Consider the following 23,765-nt stretch of genomic DNA (forward strand, 5'->3'; position numbering starts at 1 on the left):
TCAATTATGTCTTAGACTAAAGACTTTGACTTTTTCTTTAGTTTCACGTTCCTTTAATTGTGTGTTTTTGCGTCTCAGTTTTTATTCACTTTCGTAGATGTTTGACTTTCAGGCTGCTGTTAAATTCCAGAAAGAGTCTTCACACCAGACTTTTGGTACTAACTTTTCCCTGATTGAATATATATGACAAATTTGATTTTGGTTGGAAGTTGGAACCATTCATTTCCTTCTTCTAATATGGACTACCCATTCTGCTATTACTAATAGCTTTGGTTCAGATTTTGTATTTGTTTTAAAATATTTATTACATACAAATTTATCAGAATATAATAGTAACTTAAATGGATTCTTCAAATTTAATTAAACAACGCTTTATCTTTTGAATTTGATAACTCCTTTGGTCCAAACTAGAACAAGCAGAGTCAAAAATATATAGAGATATTATTAATAGTAGAAAAAGCTATAGTAGCTAGCACGAAGTCAAATCGACTTGGTTGATGGGAAGTCGTCCACCTTCGAAATTTGTCCACGCAAGAACTAAAGCAATTAGTATTAGTGCAAGTTGATTTTTCATGAAAAAGAAATAAGGGCGTGTTTGGTATGATCTATGAAAAATATTTGTTAGGAAAATAAATTGTTTTTATAAGAGTGGTGTCTGGACCACTTCACCTCGACTAATTCTATGAAATACATGCTACCTCCAACTATCAACATGTATCAAGTAACATTGTCCATCAAGATATAAATATAGGGGAAGAATTAGTTTATGATGTTTACATAAAATACAAAAAGAAATATTAAGTTTTAAGAACATTATTTATATATAATTTAGGCAAACATTGATAAGATGGAGATGAGGAGGGGAGTGTGGATCAGGGTGGGAGGCCGAACGTCCGGGGGATCAGGTGGTGCAGGGTGGGGGTTGGGGGAGTCGGTACTGGAGGTTGGGGGGAGGAGAGGGACAATCAATACTACTTATGAAACTTATTTTTCTCAATAGAAGTCATTTTCTTGATTTTTTAAAAGAATTTATTTCGACCTACTAAAAATAAAAATAAAAATAAAATAGAAAAGCATTTTGATAGCAAACACACCCTAAAGGTTGAAGGTTTCATTGGTTGAAAAGGTAAAAACGGCCGGCAGTTTTAGTGGTTAAAGATTACAAGCAGAGTAGTCCATAATGGACTTGTTCCAGTAGTACTCAATTATAATAAATATAATATTCCTTTCATAAACCTTAAATTTTGGCTGGTCAAAATTGACACACATATATATGTATCTTTTCTTTGCTGGTTTGGTCTTTCACTTTTGTCAAAAATCTCCATTCAATTTTATATGCATTCTATGACTTGGTTTCAACTAATTTCATAAACTCATTTATTGAAATTCATGTGTTAATTAATATTTGTGGATTATGATTGCTTCTAGAGTTTGATTACAAAATAACTAAAATAAACTTTATTATGTTTTCATATCCTTTTTTCTTTCCCTTTGTGCAGAATCAATATGTTTTTTTTTCGGTTCAACATATATATTACTAAAGGAAATCAAAAATAAATTACCTACTATCATGATACACAAGCATTTACATTAATTGTTATTACTCAGAATTGAAATTATGACTACGTATTAATCTCTATATTAACTAGCACAGTAAAATGATATCATGATAAGACAAGCAATAAAGCTTAATTAGTCAAATGAATTGGTTGAGGAGTGTAAACCTTTTTCTAACTAGCTATACTAGTTGAAGAAATAGAAAGTGGGATATAGACTTTGTTATATGGTGACTATCTTTAGCAATCTACTAGTAAATATTTTCTCTCAACTAAGAATTCAACGTCACCAATAGTAGCAATCAGCTAATTAGACTTTGTTATATGATGACTATTACTTATTATTTTTTATTTTGTGTATATTTTTTTAATATTTTGATTTTGCGATGCCACTGAATTGAGTGTGCTTCTAGGTGGGGAAGGAATTTGGGCACCTATATTCTAAGTCGTACCATAGTGATGACAAGCCCAAATATAAGACTGAAGACTTGTTCCAATATAATTTGAATTTTGAGTGGATATCTATATACTATCACTTGGTCCCTCAAACAAAAAATTAAAGTCAATACAAATCATGACTTGACCCAAGTCTAGTCGAGCTTCTTGATTTAATAGTATTCCACATCACTTTCTTCTTCATATATATATATATATCAAAGCTAAGTACTCATCAAGCAAGAACAAGAATAAGATATATCAATCTGATCAAGTTATTATAATATTAATAAGAAGAAAATATTATGGAAGTGAAAAGTAAGATGAAATATTACACAAGAGAAGAAGATGAGGATGAGATGGCACTTCCAGGATTCAGATTTCATCCAACAGATGAAGAGCTAGTAGGGTTTTATCTAAGGAGGAAAGTTGAGAAAAGGCCTCTTATCAATATTGAACTCATCAAACAGATTGATATCTACAAATATGAACCATGGGATCTTCCAAGTATGTATATATATATCTATATCTACTTACTTAAATCTCTTATATATATCTATCTACATGTAAGTAGGATTTCAGAATTTTAAGTGTATGTGTTCTGAATTAAGCTATTTCTGCTCTAGGCGCTCCAGCTAGCACTCTAGATATATCTTTTGATGTGTGTGTTTTAAATTAATTTTGGGTGCGTGCAGAGTCAAGCAACATGGGAGAAAAGGAATGGTACTTCTTTTGCAAAAGAGGGAGAAAATATAGAAACAGTGTTAGACCAAATAGGGTGACTGGTTGTGGATTTTGGAAGGCTACTGGTATTGATAAACCTATTTATAATTCAACTCATGAATGCATTGGCTTGAAGAAGTCATTGGTTTATTATCGAGGTAGTGCTGGAAAAGGCACAAAAACTGATTGGATGATGCATGAGTTTCGACTTCCTGCTGAAAATGACAAATCTACTAAACACATTGAAGCTAAAACCATTGCTCAAGAAGCTGTAAGTAAGCTACATATTGAATTGTATCATGTCATGTAAATGTATATAAAAAAAAAGAGTAGGTACTCAGTACTTTTTATTATATAGGTTATGTCTCACACAATAATTAATCTAACTGGGGTTTGCAGGAAGTTTGGACTCTATGTAGAATTATTAAGCGAAATAAGTGTACTGTAGCTGCAGAATGGAGAATAGCAGCAGCAGCAGCAAAGAGAAACCCAGTAGTTGACTCAGAAACATGCAGTGCGGATTCTTCAGATTATATAATAAGCTTTGGTACTGCTCCAACTGATATTGTTCATCAAGACATGATGACATCATCAACAAATAATAGTAATAACCAACAGCTGCTACGGAGCTCATCATCAATACTGTGTACTACTCAACAACCTTCATCAGACATGAACTTCGAGTTGTTGTTAAAGAATAATGTAGATTATTGGGATGAACTTACATCTATTTTAGACCTCGATCGTTATTGATCGTTTCTTCCATCCATCTCATATATGCAACATACATATATATATATATAGATACCTTGATTCTGGTGTATATGAATCTGTACACTGAAATAACAATATGAATGATATGCAACTTCATCGAGTTATACTAATTTGCCAAATATGGCTACTTTTCGATTAGTTTAGAAGAATTAATTAACATAATTAAACAGCAAACCCACATAACCAATCGGATATTTGTGTAAAAATTCGTTGATTTACACATGTATATGGTCATTCTTAAAGTTATCAAACTATTTTTTAGTTCAAAAAAAAGAAAAAATAGAGTTAATTTGGATGCTCATCCAATTTATAGAAATGAGTTATGAATAAAGTCATTTTTGTTTGTTGGATGTCAATAAAATAGGTCATGTATTTTATCAATTATTATCCAACAAAATAACTCTTGAATGAAAATATTTGAAAATGACATCAATTATTTCTAAAATTATGCATATATATATATTAGATTCTTAAAAATTTATAGTAATCTTTAGTCCAAATAATTTTCTTGCATAAGGGAATATTAAATTTAATAGGTAATGGAATAAGACATCTTTTTTTCTCAAAATTAGTTGACGACAAAATTAAACAAATCATCTAATTTGTTAAATAGTCGACCTTATTTGCATTTCTTTGTTTAAAAAAAAACATTTTGATTTTTTCTTCTTTTTCTTTTATGTATATTTCCTTTCCTTCTGGATCGTGGATTTGGTTGAGGTGCAAAGGTGAGAAAATGAGGTGGCAGCATCTTAGTGGTTAAAGACACGGTAAGTGGGCCCAAAAGCCGCTTTTTAAGATTTTTAAACAGCTGATGTTAGCTGGATGACCTTTGAGGATAAGTAGCCAACAACAAAGAACAAACACCTTCGTTTTCTCTCAAATCAATTCCTTCGAAAATGGAGAAATTTGTCACTCTAAATGCGTCAAATTTGAGCTCCGGTTCCCCTTTACCAATTGGGTTTTCTTCGCCTTGCCGGAAATTTGCAGTTTCAGTTCAACGCCGGCGGGTCCACGTTACCAGGGCTTCCGTTGCTGTAGAACAGCAAGCTCAAACTAAGGTCGCCGTCATCAGAGTTGGAACACGAGGAAGGTACTGTCAATTCTTTACCCAATCTATTTGTACAAAAATGCCTAATTGGGTTTATCTCAGCTTAAAGTTACAGTCTTTCAACTGAAAAATTGGATGTGTGGCTTTTACCAACTAAAATTGGTGTTTAGTCTTATGCCTGATAAATGATTCGAGATTAAATAATTAATGCTTTAGTCTTATGTTTTTCTCTTGATATGCTAAAAGTGATAAGTAGTGAAAATGTATTTAAAGTATAGTGAACAAGTAAAAGTGAATGGAGGGAGTAATTGTCAGTGACATTGAGGGTGTAATTAACCATATTATTCACTGAGGTGTCATTTAGTTCAATAGTCTCAGCACATTTAGTAATCAGAAATGAAAATGTGGGGGTAATGGCCCCATAGTTGGACAGAATCTTGATTTAACTTAATTCTCTCATATCCTCCAAAAGTAGTGTACTTTTGAAGGATCTGACACACACCCGTAGGCATTTTTGAAGAGTAGACATGTAATACTACTGACCTTTGCTTCCCTGTAATGTAATGATGATAGTTGGACATATTTCGGATTAGCTTTATCCCAATTTGTTTCCACATTAGTTAATGGCCATGTTTATGCTTTTATCGATAATGTGTTGTATTTTAGTTATGATGTGTGCTAGTGTTAGTCAAAATGTAAGCTTTTTAAGGGGATCTGGCGTTATGGGGAAAACAAAAATACAACTTTGTATGCTTGACTCCTCTTTGTGCTTGCCTATTAGAAATTGACTAATGGTAGCAGCAGATATACCCTTTTTTTCTCCTTGCATTTTCCCCCTGGCATATATTTTCTAGCTGATCTATATTCTTTTTGATGGATAAAAATCTCTTGTGCATACTTCCCTTATTCCATGAACATATTTGGTAACAACCATGTAATGTGTACGGGATGAGTTTCAACAGTGCTTTGGATTAACTCTTCATTCTTTCTCCTTCTTTGTGTGTTTGGGTGGGATGATAGAAACTGACTGATATATCTATGAAGTGCTTTTGCTAAAACTCTTCTCTTATGGATTACATATGCAATTACTTGTGTAGGACAGCCCCCTAGCTCTTGCCCAAGCTTATGAGACTCGAGCAAAGCTAATAGCCTCATATCCTGATCTGGCTGAAGATGGAGCCATTGAGATAGTAATAATAAAAACCACAGGTGATAAGATATTAAGTCAGCCTCTTGCAGATATTGGTGGAAAAGGGTTGTTCACAAAAGAAATAGACGAAGCCCTCATCAATGGCGATATTGATATTGCTGTCCACTCAATGAAAGATGTGCCCACATATCTGCCAGAGAAGACAATCTTACCCTGCAACCTTCCACGTGAAGATGTGAGGGATGCATTCATTTCTTTAACTGCAGGTTCCCTGGCTGAACTTCCATCAGGAAGCACAATTGGTACTGCTTCACTGAGGAGAAAGTCCCAGATTCTCCACCGATATCCCTCACTCAATGTAAGTCTACTACATATCAACATCATAGTCTCTGAAGAAGACCCACCAATCTCTGAGTGTGTGTTGATATCAGAAACAAAGTGAACTAAGAGTCTCCATAAAGTTTTCCATCAAGCTGCAACCATAATTTATTTGAGTCATTCTTTCATGTATTGTATTGGTACATATATGCCTTCTATGAAGGTAAAAACTAGAAAGTTAAATAGGTTACTTATGCTATTACTTGGAGATTGTTTGCAACAATTAGGAATATGTTGAAATGAGCCAAAATAATAAAGAAATTCTGTGCGCTTAAAAAGATGGGTAGGATGACCAACGAGTGGAGAAAGAGTAAATTGAGGATTGTTTGTTACTTGTTTTACTTGTTGTGATATGTTACATGGTTTGGTATGCTCCAGGAGCTGTAATTGTTTTCTTAATAAGCCAAATATGAAGCTCAAGTTTTCTATATCTGAATATCTTTTAGATGAAGCAAATTTGTGGTGAATTTTTTTATGGTGGTTACTTCTGGCCTGAATTTTCTTATATAGCTCAGTTCTGCCAATCTAACAACTTTTCCTCTTTAATTATATTTAGTTTGACAAGTCATGCTAATTATTTTATGTGAATTTTGTTTATAGGTGTTGGAGAATTTCAGAGGCAATGTCCAGACAAGGTTGAAGAAACTGAATGAGGGAGTAGTTCAAGCTACATTATTGGCGCTGGCAGGGCTTAAGCGTCTGAATATGACAGAAAATGTATCATCGATCCTTTCTATAGAGGATATGCTACCAGCTGTTGCTCAAGGGGCCATTGGTATTGCCTGTAGAAGTGATGACGAGACAATGGTATTTAGCACTCTTCTCTGTTATTACAAAAACACTTCCTGCTCTACCATTGTTCATTTCTCCTCTTTTGAGGGCATTGTTTCGCTCATAGTTATCGGATGCAATTATAGGCCAATTACATTGCCGCGTTAAATCATGAAGAAACCAGATTAGCAATAGTTTGTGAGAGAGCATTTTTGACGACCTTGGATGGGTCTTGTCGCACCCCAATTGCTGGCTATGCCTGTCGAGGTGAAGATGGAGATTGTATTTTCAAAGGATTGGTTGCCTCTCCAGATGGAACTCGAGGTAAACGTTACTCCTTAGTTACAGAATTCTGAGGGATGTGTGAGTTACGTATTCTTTATGTTTATTGATGTATAATCTTGTCTCCCTTAATTTCAGTTATTGAAACCTCTAGAAAGGGACCCTATACATCTGAAGACATGATACGGATGGGTGAAGATGCTGGCCAGGAACTACTCTCCAAAGCAGGTCCAGGATTTTTTGGCAACTGAGTAAAGTTTATGCTCTTATGGTCGACCTCTGCCTATGAATGCAGAGATGTATCGAATAACAGGGATAGAGATCGGAATTTTATATTTCACCCCTACGATAGGATTGAGTCCACTTATCCTTGTAACTGTATCGGCAATAGAATTTGAATACTTTGTATAATAGTGTAGCATTTCCACTTCAATTTGGAGTGTTCAGCTGGTTGTTAGCCTTCAGTGTATCTGAGGAATGGTGAATGTTTGCAGATTTGTAGAAAAGTTGTACTGGCGGATTCTGTTTCATATGGATTGTGAGTAATTTGTGCAACTGTTGTAAGCTAACCAAAGTGTAATCTATCGTTGGCTTCATTTATGCAACGGATTCGTACAAATTGAATATTTCCTTAAAATGGACTCTAGCAATCTATCATTGGCTTTATTTTTTGACACTTTTGTATCACAACTAGTAATAAGACGGTTCCCTCGTATGAGATCTTTAGGAAAGAGTATCAAGTTGACCCTTTATGAACACTTTGATGCACTATCTCCCTTCAACCCTTTGGGTAAAATGCGGCAAAAGAAAAGAAAAATTCACGAACTAACCCCTTCATCCACCCTGTATGTATGATGAGATGATCCCCAAAGGATGCTTCAGCATTCAGGCGCCACAAACCAATCAGAGAACCTTTGTTCAATAAGTGGAACACATTAGTTGTTTTCTTTCATCTTGCACAATCAGGATAACGATGGCTCGCAGAGCCTTCGTTAAGAAGTGAAGTTACACCTTTAAGCCAAATAGTAGTCATAACTCATAACTCTTAACTATGTTCTAAATTGAGGTTTCTTTTTATTCATTATCTTAACCATTACAACATGGTTAAAAAAAAAACAAAACTTGTTTCTTCCTCCCCTTATAACCATGAAGTGAAACTCTTTTTGTGGATGAAATACTTTCCATTTTTTAGTTCAACATTTATTGGAATTGACACTTTGATACACCTAATGTTTGGGAATGACATGAAAGTATCCATCTTATCCAGAATAGGACGAAAATGGGACAGAGATATTAAAAAGAGATACTTATATAGGATGAGAAGATAGAAAATTTATTTGGTGCAAGCAACAGAGTTTCCCCATACAATCCTCTTCCTATAAAACTCTTGAGCAGTATCTTCAAAAGTATAAATAACGAACCCCATATTGAAAAATGAAAGTACACTCCTGCATTCATCCTCTTCCCTGCACTCCCTCCACCGGAATTTTGGTCTCCGGCGGTCGTACGGAAGCTAAGCTTGCTGCTAACACCAGAAAGCTTTATTCTTTAACTTTGAATTCCTCTAATTATGCCCCATTTCATTATAAAGATCTGAAATTTTCCAGAAGCAGCTCTATGGATTTTTCTAGAATGGCAATTGGTTCGGTATTCCCTAAAGCTTCAAGCTTTCCCCCTTTTTCTTTTCTTGTGAAGCTACACCACTATTTGCGAATTGTTTTGGATTTTGCTGTTGTTGAAGTCATAGTTGTTGCATTTTGTTGAAGTTCAGAAGGCATTATTGTGAATTGAACGCCAATTTTTTATTTGAATTTTACACAAGAACCTGTTAATTAGCACCCATTATCCACAGAGTTTAGAAGGCTGTGGTTGGTCCAAAGGACGGGTCACAGACGGATTTCTCGGTTATAAAAAAAAAAAGAACCTGTTAATTAGCAGTCTCAAATTTTATTTTTCTGGTTGCAAAGAATGTTTTGTTAGATTTTCCAGCTAACTCAAAGGATAATCTTGGCTTTGCTAATAGAAAGAGGAAAGAGTTAACTGCATTTCACTGTTAATACAACTTTACTGCCCCTTCTGAAGACATTGATTAAGAAAATCTGTAGCCTTTGCCTTTATTTTTGTGCTGTTGGTTTAGTTGTATTAGATATGATAAAAGTCTCTGTAAAAGTGAGTGAACTTGGAAAAAGAGATAGTTTATACTCAATAAAGTGAGTTGTGACATCTTAAGGTTTTTGTATATGTCCAAACTATCTTTATATCTCTCTAAAATGTCTCACTTAATCAACACTCCACTAATTGGAGAAACAAGGGTGAATTTTTGGGAGAAAAAGCAATAAATGCTTCTTGTTTTTCTAGAACATCAAATATTTTAGAACAAATCCTTTGCCAAAAATGGAAAATATGAACTGGAAGTAGTACTATGTACTTTTTCAGAAAAGAGTTTTATTTCAAGGTGAACAACTACTATACACTAACCGACCCCTTGGGATTGAGATATAGTTGTTTGTTTGAACAACTACCTATAAACTGAATATAGTTTTTAGAAGTCTTAGTTCAAAGTCTATTCTTGAAATTCATTACGTGTGATTTCTTCTGGTTAGTCTGCCATTCATTATGAATGTATGATAATGTTTCTGCTTGATGCTGCACTTAACATGAATACTTTTGGTACAGAATGTAAGTGAAGATACAGATGACATGTTTGATGATCTCCTAAGAACGCATGGGAAAGTGGTATACAAAAGAAATGACCAAAAACCTGCAAGTGAGGAGATTGATGATGATGCTGAAAGCCTATCCTGTAAGTTGTTCTAAATTGTTAATTGAATTGATTTTTTCTCATGTTGCCGAAGCTTTGAGCCTCATAGCTTATAGTTTTACTTTTCATGGTGGCGTGTACCTCTTAGCTTATAGTTTTATCTTAGGAACATCGGTTGATTTTTATCTTTTAGCTGCCTTGTTTTTATGATATCGAAGAACGTGTTGACCAACTTTAATTTCATAACTCATGGAGCATCTATATTCTTGTTTTTGTTATTTTCCTTTTGGGGAAAAAAGAGTATTCCCCCCTATGATTGATGTAATTGCATTATACCTCTATGTTGTGAAAAAATAGGCTGAGAACCCTTTTAGCTTAAAAACCATCCATTTTAGTCGCTTAATCAATTCCATACATGTCTCATTTGTTGTTCCTTCAAAAATCTCATTGAAAATGTCATGAATATCCTCCATTCTTATGTGTAGGAACTCCATGCATTAAAATGTTCATGTTCTTTCATTGCCCTTCAATCTAATAGTAGTTCTACCAGAAGGTATTTCAGATAATATTATTTATATCAGAACTCTCTAACATAATTGTAAGTTTTTTTTACCTTAATATAATTGTTAGTTATATTATAGAATTTAAGGTAGTAGAGCCCAAAGGTAATTGTAATTTGCATCATTTTGCTTACTATTTTTTTGAGTTGTTTTGGTGACATTTACTGATTATGTTGCTTACTTTTAATGTATATTAGTGGTGAAATATTTTTACCTAAACTATTTAAGCATCATCAACAAACTACAGAAAATTATAAAAGATATAATCCAAAAAAGCACACTAGAATCTGAGAATGAATATGATGATTGACTTTAGGCAGAAATCATTGACAGTGCTATTCCCTCTATGCAGTTGCAATGGCTGTGGCTAAAGTTGCAAGTGATGTCAAGGCTGGAGATATAAAGGTTCTCTTTGTCAAGCCTCTAGTATATTGGACTCGGTTTTTCATTATTGCTACTGCATTCTCTCGCCCACAGATTGATGCCATTGGGTATGATATTATAACTTGAGGTTTTCTATTGTATATTAACCAGCAGCAGCATAAATAATCGCAAATGAATAAATAGACGAAGAGGATTGAGGATTGTTCTTTGTAATTCTGAATTTTGTCTAAATTTATCATAAAGGACCAGGGTAAGAGATATGGCTGAGGAACAATATGGAAGAGTTGCTTCTGGAGATTCAAAACCCAACTCGTGGACGCTACTAGACTTTGGTAAGTAATTCATGGTACTTCAATAGTCCTGCTATTATTTGTATCATGGCTGAAGAATTTCACTGGATATTAATTTATCTATTGCCCTTGTTCTTGATTCACCCCTATTTTTTAATTTCATACGTAAACAAGTGCAGTTAAGGGACAATATCCTTCTGCTCATTAGGATTAGAAGGCAGTAACTTTGTTGTTGACTAACCCACTCCTCCGACTACTTACTGTAACTGTGTTGCTTCAAACTGTCCAACATAACTTACCCAAACATAGTGCTCAACTGTTACAAGGTATCAAACCATGAAGGAACTTGCAAAAATCCGTTATTATTCAGGTGAGCAAGAAAAGGGGGTTTAAAGGTTCATGGCACAGAGATCTCTGACCCCGCCAGAGAGCATTAGTTTGTATCATGCCCTGCCTCAAATGGGTAGTGCTTTTCAAAAATCATCCTGTGTATAAGGTTAACTTCTGGTTAAAACATGGACTAGCTATCCCAGGGGGGCCAAATATGTTATGGTCAGGGTCAGAAAGAATGTTACCTCCAATGCTATAAGGACTAAACATGAGTGGTTTGTTTTGATAAGGCGATGCTATATTATGTGCTACTATTTGACCCTTGCAGCAACCATGTACTATGCCATGAAATGTGTTATTCTTCTTGCTGATATGTCGCTCCATGCCTCTCTTAATTACAGGTGATGTTGTTGTTCATCTATTTCTTCCTCCGCAGCGTGAGTACTACAACCTGGAAGAATTCTATGGCAATGCAGCATCCATCGAACTACCATTTGAGAACCAACAACAATTGCGAGGACCTACTGGATATTGAAGTCCCAACAGTTTTGGCCTCGTGGTGATTAACAGAAAGTGTAGCAAATTATGAGGCAATCGCAGTGTTCCGCCGATTGCTGACAAGGAACGATTAACATATCTGGGCAAACTCTGTTGATCCACCGGTTGCGTTATTTTCCTTAAATTAGTAGTAATGTAATTGCTCTTGTAGAAGATAAAGCTCTGTACTACGCTGTCTCTGTAGAAATATTGGGGAAAAAATAGTTTACATTCATTCTGAACCAAAAAGGGTGCCAAAGGGCTCATTGTCACGTCTGATGAAAGAACCTAACATCTTTTTTTCCCTTGACGTGAGTTGTGTTTAAATGAAGCATATGGGTTTAAATATTCGACTTCATCTTGTTTGGGACTGAGGCATAATTGTTATTTGCTATTGTTGGTTTACTATCCTCTTACAATTCTCTTCAGTAGAGGAAACATGTCAATTAACAAAAGTTTACAAACACCATCATCTATGGAATCAAAGAAAAAGCCAATGCTGATCCAACAACACAACGGTCCAATTGGTTGAATAAAATAGCAAAATAGGGGTTGAAAAATGAAAACGGGAAAGTTAACTTAGCTTCTAAGATCCAACCACTATATAAATTCAAACTCTTTGGCCAACATAAAATGCTCCACAAGAGCTAAGAGTATGAGAACCGAGAAAACTACGAGTACATTCGGAATTTAGAACTAATATTCCATCAAATTTTACAAACTAATATGTACAGGGACAACGATTAGGATAAACAAAGGAAAAGCTCATTGTGCATTCATATCTTAATTGAAATTCGTATACAAATTAGCAAGATCTGCATGAGACAAGCATAATTAAGCAGCCAAATATTGGTATAATGAATCCAAGCACTCATCAGGCAGCATTCTGATAGCGATATAGATTCCTGCAAAACACATTTTTGCTTTCAGTATATACAAGAGCCAAAAAGAAAAGAACAGGGAGGGAGGGTGTGAACTTCTAGAATGCATGAGTAGATGAACAGAAATGCTTCTTCAAATGGATTAATGTTACTAGCAACATGGCTAATGCAGAAGACAGGAAAGATGTGAACTTATACGCCATCTCTCATGCATAAGCAACTAAAGAAACCAGAAACACCTACTGCTTAAATAAAGATACTGATGCAGAAAAGCAAGGCTAATTAGGGGAATGATAGTTACAGTTAGAAGTGTGTTGACTTGGCTGTCCGGGATCGATTAGGCTCAACTCCATATCATGAGTTGCAGACCAACCAGGTTCATATGTTTCAAGAAATCCAATCTTAGCCTTATTTGGGAGATCATGTGGGTGAACAAATGGAACTCCCGGTGGCCATCCAATTTCCATTCTTATGTTCGTACATGGGCAATCAAGTGACTGGATGTGACTTTCACAATCCTTTAAGGTGCAGAACCTCAGCTTGATGCCCTTTTTATCAGCTATGTCTTGAACTCTCTCTTTGAGAACTCTTTGTGCCTCCAATCTCAACCTCTTTGAAGGTGGAAGAGGTTTAGATCTTGAGTTACTCTTCCTCCTCCTCATCATGGGCTTCATAGATCCTGTACCAGCATTTCATCAATCCAAGGACCTGTTGTTAAAAGCTTCTTACTAAGGAATACTAGCAGAAAAGAGCTCATTTCAATGTTTAAAAAATCCAGCCAGCAGTAATATATTGCTTGAGGAAAAGTAAAAAACACCAAAACTATCAGAATTACGAGAAAACATGGGAGAATAAAACACAAGAAAATGTAACAATAAAAAGGCATCCTTCTTTAGTTCCATTACTTGGAAACTGCAAGTAGATTCGGCTTCTAGATACCTCCTTCACAGTGATACAGAAAGAAACTAACAGAATCTGGCACCTTTTAACTCATAAAATTTAACCAATAGAGCCTGCTTTATCTACTTTGACCATGTTTGAAAGTCATTTCCAGATATTTGAGATAATAACAGCCCTTCAGGTCCTCAACAAGCAAAACTAAGACCTTTCACTTCCAATTTTTAAAAAACGGCTAAGCTTGTCACAAAAATTTTCATATTACTGACCACAATCATACGTGATACAGCAGCTTCAGTCAGCATTGTGTTTTTGTTCTGAATAAATCTTCAAAATTAACATCAAATGCTTTTCTTTGGATGTATTTGGAAGGAAAGGAATTAAGATATTTTGAAGGTACAACCAGCTCCTTACAGAAAATTAAGATGAATTGTATCCTTCTTTTGAGTTTTTGGTCTAATTCTGAGTGCATAGATGATCCTAATACAAGTCAAGATGTCTTGGATTCCTTGTAAGAAGAAGAAGGAATGCTGTGTTGAGGTTCTTTTCTCTGATGTAGCACCCATGTTTTGGTTTCCAGCACAATCTTTGTGCTTTGTTTATATATATATATATATATGTATAAACAGGAATGCATTACCATCCTAAAAAAAAAATTAATACTTCTGTTCGGAGGTATTAGTTGTGTGGACTCATAATCATGATAACTCTAACTAGACGCTATTTTAGACTCACATTTTTCAAAAACCATAAAAGTTTCAAGATTATGAACAACCTTCTTTCCTAATCAAGTTGTCAACTGGCACTCCAACTGAAAACATTAGGGAGCACCATCCATGAAAGCCAATTCTAAGTCACCTTATCCTTATCGTGTCTACTAATTCATTTAAATATAAAAAAGAGAATAGAAACAAAAAAGTAATAATTCTAGATTTTCATTTCCACACTGATAATGCAAATAGGAAAAAAGAAAAAAAGGATGTCCTACCATCTTGGACTGTTGGAAAGTTGAATGTAGGGAAATTGCTCCTGTTAAGCAACTGATCAGTTGATCTCTGCATGAAGTCATCAACTGGTACGGGAAGCTGGAATTGAGCTTCAACCCCGTGGCCAGCAGCCCGCATCTCTGTACAATTGAGGTTGGTCATGGACTTGGGCATAAGTTTAAAAGAAAGGGAACAGCGTCCATACATGCTACCCTGCTGATTACCAATGTCTGTCCGATGAAGTGCAGGGCTGATATAGCCCGCAGTTGCCTGATATAATGCAAGGCCAGGATAAACTATTGCTTCCTGGGGGCCAAGATCACCATCCACAAGAACCCAGTGACCGTGAAAATCTCTCACGTGTAGACCAGGCCTATCCGACTTAACAATTGTAACAAGGCTTCTGTCAACCTGATGCTCATGATCCGAGAACATCCCTAACTGACCATCCTCTTGCGTTGTCAGGCCATGGTGCTGAGCACCCTGAAAAGATGGCCTGGCATGACAACAGACGGATAATACAGAGGATGATATTTCTCGGTTTCTGAGTGGAACATTATCAAGTATTTCAGTAAATGGAGAGCTACGCAGATTTAAATAGAAGCTGATGGCGTCCAATATATCTCTTGCTGCTCTTCCAAGCAAAGAGAATATGTCAGACAAACCAGCAGGAGGGAATTCAATATCACTGGTGGGTTCCGAAGGAGTGAGCCCTGGCCTAAAATCATAAGTTTCTTGCCATTGTTGAGGATCTGCATGGTAACCAGAGGTCTTACACCACTCACGAGAGTCATCAGAATGAATAACATCCGCAGAAGGATAAGAGGGTTTATGTTGAAAGTAAAGTCGGGCAGACTCTAGACTAGACCTTAAAAGAGCTCCATCACTTGTGGATAGCTGGATAATGGCAGCTGAATACTGAGCCAATGACTGTGACAAAGTTGAGACCGATAATTTATACGAATCGGAAGGAAGACCTTCCAATGGTACCAAATCACTGAGCTTTACACGACCCAGAGCTGGCAGGCCATTGCCTGCCATGAAATCCTCTAAACTTTGCACTGCTTGTGCAGAAATATATTAACTCGAGACCATACCCACTGAATGTCAAATAGAAAACCAGTCAATTCAGAAAATAAAATGAAATAAAAAAACAAACTTCCACCATTGAGGTCGACTATATGAACTCTCAGTATCAATATCCCTACTGGACCAACTTTTTCATCCTATACTCAATAATTATTTCTCTGTATTTAACAGACAAATAACACTATTAGCAACCAATATACCAACATCACTAAACCTTAATCCCAACTACTAGGTATCGCCTATAAAAAAAACTTAGCAGATAACAAGCTATAAATATGTGACAAGTTTAGGAGCAAGGAAAAAGGTTGAGCTTGAAGATCGAAAAATTGAGGTTTTTTAACGCACCAGAGGCAGACGCTGCACTGCAACCGATTTCACCAACCATGGAAGTCTCAATCGAGAGAGAGAGAGAGAGAGGAAGAATCCAAATGCGAGAGGAATAGAGCGAAACGCACAACTCGAAAAGGGAGGAACAGAACAGTTCGCAGCCGCGGGAAACAGTGGTCGTTCAGCTGATCGCCGGAGACAGAAATTATTGGAGGCCCATTCTTGTGTTGGAGCATTTGGGCTTCTAAGATACGGCCCTATAGATGGGCAATGTTGGACCCAAACAAATTGAACATGTATTCTTTGGCACCATCATTTAAGCGTAAAAAATTGGTTAAATAGCGTGTCCAAATAAAGGTATCTTGTGAATTTTTTTTTACAAAGTACCTTCAATTTCTTATTGATTCATTCCCAAAAAAAATCGTGATTTTTATATATAGTCATGATAAGTACAAGTAAAGGATTTTTATTAACTTGATTTGAGAATTAAATAAATAATAAAAGAACAATTATAACCCATCCATTTAACCGCAGTGCCCAGGAGCGGAGCCAGCCTTCTGTTAGGGTTCATCTGAACCCTCTTTGGCGGAAAATATTATTATTTATACATGGTTAAAATTATTTTTTATGTATATATAATAAATGTCAAACCCCCTTTCGATTGGTTTGTGTGTTTAGTTTTCAGATTTTAAACCCCTTATTAAAAAATCCTAGCCTGGCAGTGCCCATAAACACATGCACATGCAATACATATATATACACACATTCGGTTCTTTTCGTTCAACACTTGGTTTCTTAAGATATCCAGCATAAATATACATCAAAGGCAAGTTTTTCATGTTGATGATTTTGAGACTGCATGGAGCCATGAATCAAAATAGCTCAAGAAAGCAGCCTCATTTTTAACTTGCATGTATTTTACAATTGGATTTTGCACTACTGACATGTTCAAATACAAAAACTCTTCATACACAGGTTGCCATCAATGGCCACATGATGAAAATTTAGCACCTCAAAAACCAAATTGGACCTCTTTCTTTGTTTTAGAACCAAACACCAAATGCATTTCCGTGGAAGACCTCAAAGTAAAATGTACCAGCAGATAAAAGGAGAAAATCATTCTGGTTCATCTGCGCTTGGTGGAGGTTCTGAACGTCTTCTCTTGGATTCATGACCACCCAACTGCAAGGAAAAGCTGATGTCTTCATCAGAGCCTTTCCTAAGAGCTGAGAGATTCTCGTATGCTGACTTATCACGATGATCATCTTGATTAGCCGGAGGTTGCCCATTGAAGCTTGGAATGAATTGATGTTCAACACTTGCATCAAAGTTGATCCCACTTTCTTCCAAGTTAAATGTAGCTTCCACAGGTGAAGAGTTTATATCAGGGCCACCAATGCCATCTTCCAAGGGAATTTGTTGAATGTGAAGCCCAAGAGGCTCTATTTTGTCCTTTGGAAGCATTATATCAGGAGGTGAAGAATCCCCAGCCGTAGAGCCCACCATTGTGGCAGAGGCAGCTCTCTGTTCTTGCACTGCAACTACACCAGTGATGGACACAGACAAGGTTATAACATACCCTCAAAGAATTGTAGATTTTTTAATTGGAAAAAAGAGGGGACATCAATGAAATGGTAAATTTATCGGAGCAAGTCCTACAGATGTGACAGGATTTAAAGCAACGGAGCCTACATCACTTTGAATAGACATTATTTTGTCTCCATGGATTGGGATTAAGAATGGGAGTCAGCTTAGTTCTATTCCATCTTGTGGTGCAAATACTAACGGTTAGCAGAAGGGATGGAATTCACTTGCTTTATCCTACACACATTATACAAATGAAGAAAGGAATATCGTCTACCCAAATAACGTCACTAGAGGAAATTGAGCATGTCATTTCAAGAAGGACAAGTCATTATACAGGTGCTTCTGAACTCTGAAGCTAAACAGACCTACTGGATGCCTGAGAACTAATGTGCAAACAATGGGATACTAATTAACTAATTCTACAAAGCAATTTATCATGCCTTCTAGGAACCCTTTGCATACACAAATTTTTCAACAAATGTCAAAATACAAACTACTAAATCTAGAGAGATGGTTTTGATAAAGATATGGTTAATTTAATTTTGATGTCAACCAATGAAACTTGCCCACTTTGAGAAAGATAATCAGCCAATTGCCAAGTGGCTTCTAATAGGCCAATTTAGTATAGTTAGATCTAACAACTTGCAGTACGTCTCTAAAGATCTAGACATCCATTGAGCTTCTTAGCTTCTCATCCACTCTAAATCACGCATGTTTTTCCTTCTACAACCACCCCTCTGAAAAAACTTGGGATGTATCACTCTCAAGTCTCAACATCACTTACTAACTGTAAGCCCTATGCCTGATAAACAAATTAGAAAGCACAATGGTAAAAGATACATTTAGGGGGGAAAACACATTGGAGATTTGTTTTTTTGTGCATGTAACCAAAAAAGAAAAAATCAGCTTTCTTTATCGGCAGAAATCAAGTGCTGAAGACCACAAACCTTTTAGAGCTTCATCTTTGGTGATGATATCAAGTTCAAGGAAATTGAGCAGGCGCCCAAGGTCAACTCCACTAGTCCAGTTTTCTGGAGATTGTCCCACCTTTAGTTTAAGCCGTCCCCTATTTGCAGTTCCGCCCCAAATAATACCAATTGGTCGGGGGTTTTCCCCATTCTCACCCTTTAAAACGATTAAACTTCCACTGTCTCCTTCAAGGTCAAATGTCTGCTGGTTTTCTCCATTGACAAGAAAATCAGTCAAGAAGCAAATCCCCTTCTCATCATTGTATTCAAGGGCATATGCCAAGACAGTCCCCGTAGTCAATCCAGAGCTTCTTCCGACCTTCGTCACTTGCTTTCCAATGAGACTACTAATAGGAGATTGCAAATCTATAATTTTGACATCTCCAATTTCCCCTATGCCCTTAACAGAAGTAGTAACAGAGGTCATATCAAAATCATCTGTGAAAGGGATGAATGCACCATCTGCCCTAACAAATGTCTCTGCACGAGTAATCAATTCCACATTTAGAAATATTACCAATGCAACAAGAAAAATAATAACTCTAACAAATTAAGAACCTTCAGGAGCAGAGCAGGTAACATGCAAGTGCGCAAAGAATTAACTTTTCATCTATCTAAAAACATAGAAAGAAACAAAAATGAAAATTTCTAGCATGGGTTGCCCTTGCAGTTAGTTCTACTATAAGAGATCTAATCCATGATATGTTGTGGAGGCAGGATGAAAATATAATCACAAGACAACCTCATTTTTATCATTTGACTATATTTCATTTCATACAACACCTTATGGATCAATACAGTGGAATCTGATTAGTGAGATCTCGAATAAGCGTTTACATAACCTTCTTCTATCCGAGAAATGATAGATATGAATTGATGATGGAGAAAGGATTAGTATCACAAGACATATTTACCAAAGCACAAGGCGAGGCATCATAATCCACTATTCATTTAGCGAATTTCAATAATGATTTGTAGCATCAGAACATTCTTCCTTCCAACATAAATCAGGAAAGAAGGTAAGAAGAAACACTTAACCTGGATTTATGCCAGCAAATATGCCATACCAAAGGTCGTCTCTGATAAAAGATGTAGCTCTCTCCACTGAACCCAGATATACTCCAGGTCCAAGTGTTGGAGGTAAAGGATGAAACATTTTTTGATTTGGGTAATCTAAGTCAACAGCAACATGCCGGTTTGTTAGGAAACCAACTTGTCGATTGCCTGACAGGCTCCTCACAATAGCACCCAAGGTTCCATATGTCTCCTGGCTTGCTACCTAAATATTTCCAATAAAATGTGGTGAATTAACATGTACGATCAGAGTGATAACCTTAGGGAAGAAAGAATTGACAAGCCAAACAAGTAGTTTACATCTGATTTCTTCTGCAGACTCTTTAATTGTTTATCTTCCTAAGATGCAGTTAAAAACGCTGGAGATCTCAACAAAGAAGCTCAACTAACTTGTGGACAAACAAAACCTTTCCCCGAGTCCCTTTTTAATGTATTAACCTTTGCTAGAATGCAATTTAAAATGCTGGAGATTTCAAAGGAACTCAACTGATTTGATGACTAACCAATTTACTCAGAAGGGATGTGAGTCTAACCAAACAATGGAGAAAGGTGTCAAAAAGTGTTTTTGTGCACATATAAAGTTTATGGGCTCTTAGACACATTACAGGAAATCATCATCCATTTCTTCCACCCTTTTCAAAATTATTAGATGCCTTTTAGTAATATAAGACTAACATAAGTTGTCCTTACTGCAAAGTTTTAGAAAAATATGGTAAGCATAAACCTAGTTCCGATACTGAATGATAAGCACTTCAGAAAAATAAAAATGTGCTCAGAAGCAAAGTAGCAGATGACTCCAAGGATCTGCCACACCCAAATAGTTGTTCTATGCAAGATGCTTAGAGTCGATCTACTAACAGGACTCGTGAAAATAGCAATACTTACCATAAATTTGCCCAACCTGCGGGATTTGAAAATTAATTGATGCATTTTCTAGGACTCTACTTAGACTTCAACTATCATATGAACTCATCAAAACTCAATCAAAGCATCTTTAGAGTAAAAAGTTGTGCTAAACATCACACTACCTGAGATCCTGAACCAATATATGGGTCACTACCCCGCAGGTCATCGACTATCTCTGTGTACAACTGCTCCTTGGGTGTCGGCTCTGGTGCACCAAAATAGGAGAACTCGACCACATCCACTTCACACCACACACCTCCAGGACCCTGATGATAAGTAACATATTTAAGCATAGAGAAAACTAAGGAATAAATGATGCAAGAATAACATTTCTTAGCAAGTGTTGATTCTTTGGGCTCTAATAATAGTTGAATTCACACAATTGAACAATCCCTATCGGGAAAAGTGACGGGGAGGAATACAGCACGAGAAGATAAAAGAAAATCAATGAACTAAATTTCATCCTCTTTTGTTTTTATAAGGAAGTAAAAGTTTCATCATCTTTTTTTGTCCAAATTCAGGAAAATCTTTCGCGAGAGGGTGACAGAAATAGGATAAAAGATAATTAGGCATCCTTTTGATCACCTCTAAAGCAGTAGGTAGACACTGAATTGGACTAAGCCATTGTTTGTGAACTTTCCGGGATACAAACACTAGTATTGCTGGTATATCAGTCAAAACACCACGTCGAATACGAAAACCAATTGCTGTACCAAGACTGTAGCAACGCAAGAGTTTGCTATGAGATGCCCTTATAGTCATGAGGTCAAGTAAGGTTGTTGCTCGCTGCCCCTCGGGCAATCGGCCAAGAGTTTCTGGCAAAACCCCTTTCTGAAGATTTGCGAAATAGTTTGCTCTCTCTTCAGCAGCATCATTTAGCCGACTAGGCCAGGAGAAGTATGCAGCATTACTCTCAGAGTGTTGTCCAGCCGATGCATAAGGTTGAAGTGTTGGTGGACTAAGTGAAGGAAGATTAGAATAACTGCAACAGTATTTTTCAAGATCTAAGGCTGACTCCTCTGACGGTGTTGAACCTGAGCAACGGGTTCTTTTATTTAACCTTGCTCGATCCATATTTCTGCTCATAGTTGACAAATTGTTATTCAAAGTCCAACAGGAAGAAAACCAAAAATTCACCCTAAAGTCTGACTTTCAAGGACAAGATCTTTGCTATCATAGAGGTATGCTCTATCAATCTATGTCAAAACTGATAAAGGAACAACAGTGCTCGAACCACAGAGAACGGCCAATGCAACAATTTAGCATAAATTCCAATTTGTTTCACATGTTTCTTTAATTAAAGCTGCAACATTAACTAAAAGATTTAACAATATCCAGTAAACTCAGTCTCAAATATGAAAATGAAAGTCCGTACAGTCAAAACGCACGTATCTACTGAATATAATATTGTTAACATCACCAAAGGAAAACTGTAAAAAAGATCCAACTGATTAAAAGAAACTATAGCACTGCCGGCCGTGAGTAACTTTATTGTTCCAGTCCAATACAAGTCATGATAATATAGACTCTATAAAGTGAATATTAAGCAATTTGAAAGCTATTTAGATCCGTCAAATGTGTTATTGCACCAGATAAACATGGCAAGATATTTTTTCCTTTAGTTAGCCACAGCTTACAACAAGATTATCCATCACATCATTTCTCTCAGCTACTTTAAAATCTGAAAGAATGAACCTCATAAGATGATAAAACTGCCTCAACAATCAACATGGCCCTAAGAAATCAGGTATCTTTCTCAACAGAAATATAAAATAAGTTCAACAACAACCATAATCAATCAATAATATGTCAACAACTATGCTTCAATCCCAAACTAGTTGAGGTCCGATATATCCTATTTCTCCAACAACCAAAATAAAAACAAAAGGTTCTCAGTCAAACATACATAACCAAGGAAAAGCAACAGAACCAGGAATAGGAAAATTGAAAAGAAACACTTAAGAGGAAAAACGGATAATAAATACAGTAATATTGAAGAAAAAACACTTATTTTGATAAAGATTGTGCACAGTACAAATTGATGGAACAAAATTAATGGGGTCCTGGAAAATTCAAAAAAAAAAAACATGGGTGTGTGAAGATAGCTCTGCATGAAGAAGAGAAAGTGAAAAAAGGAAGATCAATCGCAATAGTGATGGATTCTTGGAGAGAGAAAAAAAATGAGTTTTTTTTACCTCACATAGGCAGCCTAAACTCGATATGAAATTGGGAAAGGGAAACAAAAGGCTGCAAACATAGTCAAACCCACGCTACGCCATGAGAGGCCCCAGCGTTAAGAGTATTATATTTTTCTCTTCACTACAAGTATTGGAGAGTGTGACAAATACTATGTTGTCCATCGGCAACTTTGGAGAAATGGCGCGGGTTGGGGTGGGAGGGGGTGTAAGGAGTGTGTATCATATGCGGGCCACTGAATAATTGGACGGGTCGCCTTGTAACCCTTTTATGGGCCCAATTTGAATTTCAGGCCTCATAAGAACATTTTTCTCTTTTTTTTGAGATGGATTCTATATTTTATTTTTATTTTTATTTTTATTTTTTTTAAATTGGGGTAGGGGAACAAGAGAGAATCAAACTTTCACCAATAAAGTGAAGATTTAGGTAGTCAACCAACTAAGTTACTAAAATTTTTCCTTACGAATTCTTGTTCAATCAAACTCTAAAAGAGAGTCACATTTATATAATTAGTAAAAAAAAAAAATAGTTTATCTTTAAGGATACTCTCTTATAAGAATGGTGTGCATGTTGAAGAGCACTTTCCCCATTTAAGAAATCTTTACAAACGTTTTAACTATTGCTTTTATTGCGTTAAGATAGACTTTGGTTTTGGTATCTCCTTTCCTTTTTTTCTTTTAATGTTTCATATGGTATTTGATATTTACTGATCTTTTAATTACATATTATCATGGCATAACATTTTTTACTTGTGATTTTTTTCATTCACTGAACTCGAGGAGGGATCATTTCAATTCATCCACATTCCTTAGTGGTGTATGTCCTTTCCTTAATTCAATACGTGTCACATTCATAATTTGAATTCTCACCGCATA

The 23,765-nt window shown here is 36.0% G+C and overlaps 5 protein-coding genes across 6 annotated transcripts; 3 read left to right on the top strand and 2 right to left on the bottom strand.

Moving 5' to 3' along the window:
* The first annotated feature begins 2,244 nt into the window (after positions 1–2,244).
* Positions 2,245–3,487, top strand: LOC102580381 (transcription factor JUNGBRUNNEN 1). Its single transcript, XM_015308113.1, has 3 exons — positions 2,245–2,498; positions 2,687–2,985; positions 3,114–3,487. Exons 1-3 carry the CDS (start codon positions 2,297–2,299, stop codon positions 3,465–3,467), a joined length of 855 nt encoding a protein of 284 aa, XP_015163599.1. The 5' UTR covers positions 2,245–2,296; the 3' UTR covers positions 3,468–3,487.
* An 820-nt stretch (positions 3,488–4,307) lies between these two features.
* On the top strand, positions 4,308–7,722 carry LOC102580720 (porphobilinogen deaminase, chloroplastic). The gene is made up of 5 exons (XM_006345976.2): positions 4,308–4,578; positions 5,639–6,044; positions 6,665–6,871; positions 6,982–7,159; positions 7,256–7,722. The coding sequence occupies exons 1-5, from the start codon at positions 4,385–4,387 to the stop codon at positions 7,366–7,368; spliced, it is 1,098 nt and encodes a 365-aa protein (XP_006346038.1). The 5' UTR covers positions 4,308–4,384; the 3' UTR covers positions 7,369–7,722.
* Positions 7,723–8,431: 709 nt separating this feature from the next.
* On the top strand, positions 8,432–12,332 carry LOC102581057 (protein Iojap, chloroplastic). Its single transcript, XM_006345977.2, has 5 exons — positions 8,432–8,764; positions 9,794–9,920; positions 10,791–10,929; positions 11,066–11,154; positions 11,844–12,332. Exons 1-5 carry the CDS (start codon positions 8,552–8,554, stop codon positions 11,975–11,977), a joined length of 702 nt encoding a protein of 233 aa, XP_006346039.1. The 5' UTR covers positions 8,432–8,551; the 3' UTR covers positions 11,978–12,332.
* A 226-nt stretch (positions 12,333–12,558) lies between these two features.
* On the bottom strand, positions 12,559–16,434 carry LOC102581396 (uncharacterized). The gene is made up of 4 exons (XM_006345979.2): positions 16,178–16,434; positions 14,746–15,843; positions 13,162–13,539; positions 12,559–12,884 (listed from the first exon to the last, which is right to left on the bottom strand). Coding segments are annotated over exons 2-4 (1,419 nt in total). The 5' UTR covers positions 15,785–15,843; positions 16,178–16,434; the 3' UTR covers positions 12,559–12,882.
* Positions 16,435–16,950: 516 nt separating this feature from the next.
* LOC102581957 (uncharacterized) lies at positions 16,951–23,078 on the bottom strand. 2 transcript variants are annotated; one of them, XM_006345981.2, is made up of 6 exons: positions 22,890–23,078; positions 21,280–21,772; positions 20,817–20,960; positions 19,753–19,993; positions 18,694–19,194; positions 16,951–17,700 (listed from the first exon to the last, which is right to left on the bottom strand). In XM_006345981.2, the coding sequence occupies exons 2-6, from the start codon at positions 21,766–21,768 to the stop codon at positions 17,276–17,278; spliced, it is 1,800 nt and encodes a 599-aa protein (XP_006346043.1). In that variant the 5' UTR covers positions 21,769–21,772; positions 22,890–23,078; the 3' UTR covers positions 16,951–17,275. The 2 variants fall into 2 exon arrangements, with proteins under 2 accessions (XP_006346043.1, XP_006346042.1); XM_006345980.2 differs by lacking the exon at positions 22,890–23,078 and having other exon boundaries at positions 21,280–22,882.
* Between the last annotated feature and the right edge of the window lie 687 nt (positions 23,079–23,765).

This window comes from Solanum tuberosum, unplaced genomic scaffold (assembly GCF_000226075.1).
Source record: "Solanum tuberosum cultivar DM 1-3 516 R44 unplaced genomic scaffold, SolTub_3.0 scf00076, whole genome shotgun sequence".
Taxonomy (NCBI): domain Eukaryota; kingdom Viridiplantae; phylum Streptophyta; class Magnoliopsida; order Solanales; family Solanaceae; genus Solanum; species Solanum tuberosum.